At 42.2% G+C, this 4,294-nt stretch overlaps 1 protein-coding gene across 1 annotated transcript in view; it reads left to right on the forward strand.

The window, feature by feature from the left end:
• The window catches only part of LOC101849084 (ras-related protein Rab-7L1), a gene marked incomplete in the record, with an annotated part of 14,111 nt that extends 9,823 nt beyond the window's left edge, over positions 1-4,288 (forward strand). Inside the window, 3 exon segments of the mRNA XM_005109166.3 lie at positions 513-694; positions 1,127-1,248; positions 4,092-4,288. Of these exon segments, the coding sequence (XP_005109223.3) occupies positions 513-694; positions 1,127-1,248; positions 4,092-4,212 (425 nt within the window).
• Positions 4,289-4,294: the final 6 nt, after the last annotated feature.

The raw sequence follows: 4,294 nt of genomic DNA on the forward strand, positions 1-4,294 counted from the left end.
AGATCCCAAATATTCGTAATCCTGTCCCCGTGGTTTTATGCACCCCGCATAATTTAGCAAAATTTGATCATTTTTATGCATAATTTATGATCATTTTCCTTTATCATTCTTTGTTAAAATTAACAGAATCGTATAATTTCACATTTTATGGGCTCAGTTTGCATAATTTCAGAATTTTTCTTGGATAAAACGATGGGGACAGGTAACCGGTCAAGTAAGACGTGCGTCTGTGGTGTAGCGATCAGGCGCCTCGCTGTCGCACGAAGGAGACCAAGTTCCATTCCTGATGGGGAGAAATTTTTATCGAGATCTCGGTCTTTCTGGCTGGTGGAGAAAAAGCCCTCTCAGCCCGGGTTGGCCCTTCAAGACGATCTAAATTGTGTCGATGAACACATGCATAAAAAAAAAGGTCGAGTGAGTACCAATGAGGGGGGGGGGGAGGGCTCCATTTTATTTTTTTAACCATAACATTGATTCAAGATCTCTTCTTTTTTCCCCTGTATCCGTCTCAGGTCAGGAGCGCTTCACGTTCATGACGAGGGCGTACTACAAGGACGCTCGGGGCTGTATCCTCATGTTTGACGTCACCAACAAGCTGACCTTTGACAAAGTCCGGAAGTGGAAGGCTGACCTCGACTCCAAAGCGAGGCTCTCAGACGGCAATATGATACCATGTCTACTGGTGGCCAACAAGGTATGAGCTACGCTGGTAGATCATATTATTTATACTACGAGAGTTGCGATATTATTTTTATTGTTGTTACTATTTGCATCACCGTGGTGTTTATGTGTGTGCATGTGTGTGTTTGCGTGTGTTCGTGCGTGGGTCTGTCTGTCTGTCTGTCTGTCTGTCTGTCTGTCTGTCTGTCTGTCTGTCAGTCTGTCTGTGTGTATGTGTGTATGTGTGTTTGTGCGTGTGCGTGAATGAGAGAGACACACAGAGAGAGACATACACACACACACACACACACACAGAGAGAGAGAGAGAGAGAGAGAGAGAGAGAGAGAGAGAGAGAGAGAGAGAAAAGAGAAGAGAGTACTGTTCATAGTAGTGGTAGTGAGGCGTAGAGGTGATAAATGTATAAATGATACTATATTATTTTGTCACGTTCTTTTTCTCCTCCAGTCTGACCTGGAAAGCCCTCAAGTGACCCACAAGCAAATCTCTGAGATGTGTACAGAGCACGAGTTTGTGGGCTGGACAGAGACCTCAGTGAAGGAAGATCACATGATTAAAGAGTCTGTCTCGTGAGTAGATGACGTAATCGAAATATGAACTCTTCATCACCCTTGCCTTGCTGTAACCTTATCCTTAACTGTTAATAATTTATTAATAGAAGTTGCAGCTATTTATGTTTACGTGTCGATAAAGCCTCTGTCTCTTAATTAAGTAATCGTTGTAAACTGCAAAGAGCATGCTGTAGAGCGTGGATATGCACTATTATTATAGTAGTAGAAGTAGTAGTAGTTGTAGTTTCTCTTCATATTGGCAGTCGACTGGCTGATGAAGGAAACCACCAGAGGACACAGAAATGGTATACAGTGGACACCATGGACACAGTTGGACGATCTGAATTTTGCCAACGACTTGGCGCTTCTGTCGCACACACAGGAACAGATGCAAGCAAAGACTTCAGTATTAAACAGCCTATCGGAGTCTGTTGGATTGAGGATCCACCCCGGAAAGTCAAAGGTCCTAAGGGCAGATGCACAACGAAAGGAGCAGGTCACAATAGAAGGAAAGGCACTAGAAAACGTTGAATCTTTCTCCTATCTTGGGAGTATAATTGGCAGAGAGGGAGGAACAGGTGCTGAAATAAAGTCCCGCATTGAAAAAGCACAGGCTGCATTCCTATCTTTGGACAGGATTTGGAAGACCAGAGATATCACACTTCGAACAAAGCTGAGAATTTTCAATTCACATGTGAAGTCGGTCCTGATGTATGGATGTGAGACATGGAACGCATCACAGACTTGCATAAAGATGATCCAGGTTTTCTTGAACAGGTGTCTAAGAAATTTACTGAGGATCAGATGGACAGCCAGGGTCACCAATGTGGAAGTGTTAAGGAAAACAAGACAGATCAAAGTCAGAGATGAGGTAGGAAGAAGGCGGTGGCGATGGATTGGACATACTCTCTGGAAGTCAGGCAGCTGCATAACAAAGAAAGTTTTGGATTGGAACCCACAGGGTAAGAGATCAAGTGGAAGACCACGTGGAACCTGGAGAAGAATCACAGAAATCGATGTACAGAAAAGCGGGAAGACATGGAATAACATCAAGAGGCTAGCCCAGGATAGAGAAAAGTGGAAAGTGTTTGTCCGTGGCCTATACCCTGGTGCAGGGTGAGAAAGGCAATGGTGATGATGTAGTAGTAGTAGTAGTAGTAGTAGTAGTAGTAGTAGTAGTAGTAGTAGTAGTAGCAGCAGCAGCAGCAGTTGTTTCAGGCGGATGGATGGAAGGCGCAACTGATAGTTCCTACTTCTTTACTTCCCCTGTTGTTGTTTCTGTCTGTCTGTCTTACTTTTCCCCAGCACTAAATGAATGACGATTATTGTGTCAATGTGCTTCTCTTTACTGAAGCAAATATTTGGGGTCAGTTTTCCTTGTAGATCTATGCTATATTAATCATACCTACTTCTGTGGTTTGTGTCCTACACTTATTTGACTAATGTGGCTCCTTCTACCACCCACGGCCACTGCTGATACTATACTAGTATAATCTCTCACGTGTCCAACATTAACGACACTATCACCTTTAATATCACTACAACAACTTCCTATACATCGGCTATTGATTTCTATAGGTCCTTACAATCAACACTGACACAATAAGCAGTACTTCAGCTGGTAATGCAATGATCTACATCATTACCAGTAAGATTGGCGATGATGTAATAATAATAATAATAATAGTAATAATAATAATAATAATAATAATAATAATAATAATAATAATAATAATAATAATAATAATAATAATAATAATGGTGAAAATAATAATGATATTGACAGAGAATAATATGCAAAATTCCACTTTTTATTTATCTTCGTTGGGAAATTTGGTTTACAATTTTTGTCGTAACATACACATACATATTATACATAGATACATACATATTGAAACATAGCTATGCTATAAACACGGTATTGCTGGAATGAGCCTATAGCTCAGTTTATGGAGGTAGAGATAACAAAATGAGCTGTAGAAGCTCTGCCCCCTATAGGGTAATTAAATGTTCGATATTACAATGCAATAATGAATGTGTTAAATGTCATCATATTGACAGCATTTATCACACACGAGTGTATTCGGAGACAATCTGAAATCTTTTTAAAAGGTTCTAGTCACTCTTTCAATCGATTGAGCCCGTGAATGGTTACTGGTTACTTGTTTGGAGAATAGATATCATTGCAGGCGGTACAATGCCATAGCTGCTCCTCCCTCCTGTACAGGACCCATGCAAGGATTGGCTTGCTTATCGCGCCAGTTATCAGCAGGTTGGATATTCTTCTGACTTGTCCACCCAGGTTGTCTCTCCCCGAACCTCTAGAGACAGCAGCTTCCCTCAGTCTTTCCATTGTGTGTGATGTGGAGCCTTAACCTTCTCTGTGGTCGTTGAACTATGTTGTCAATGCTGCCATGACTCTAGGTAGATTTAACTGCTTGGTACCGCCAATCTCCTCCTGGCCGGCTAGCTTATCATTGCCTTGAACTCCTGCATGACCAAGGTTAAAGACCAAACAATCTTTGTGAGTTGAGGCCTATGGTGTAATGCATAGGCCATAGGCGCCTCAACCTGCACTTGAAAGGAGTGGGATCAGTTCAAATGTCGAGAATATACACCGGGTTTCTCCGTTAGGCACTCTCCCACTCAGTCCCGGTCTACCCTGACAAGCAGGCTGAAGCAGCTTACCTTCTTAGTTTTAATGATCTGTTAGGATTCAAACTGTGTCGCTGACATGACGGCCCTCACCCCTCCCAAATAAAAAAACCTAACAAACAGAAATGAGCCAGTTTTTGCAGTTAATTTCGATATAATGCTTCTCTTTTATCCAGATACAGACCACGTTTTTTTTCTTTGTCCAGGTACCTCCTGGACGTGATCAAAGGCAAGTGTCCCCGGGTCCCGCCCCCACGACAAAGCGGATTCATCGACTCCGTGGTGCTTAAGTCAACAGACGTTAACAAATCCTCCTGCCCCTGCTGACATTGAGCACAACCATAGTTATTCCAACAGAGTTGTTTTCTTTTTCTTTTTGAGGAAAAAAAGGTCGTCGGGTGTGTGTGTG

This window comes from Aplysia californica, unplaced genomic scaffold (assembly GCF_000002075.1).
Source record: "Aplysia californica isolate F4 #8 unplaced genomic scaffold, AplCal3.0 scaffold00753, whole genome shotgun sequence".
NCBI classification, from domain to species: Eukaryota; Metazoa; Mollusca; class Gastropoda; order Aplysiida; family Aplysiidae; genus Aplysia; species Aplysia californica.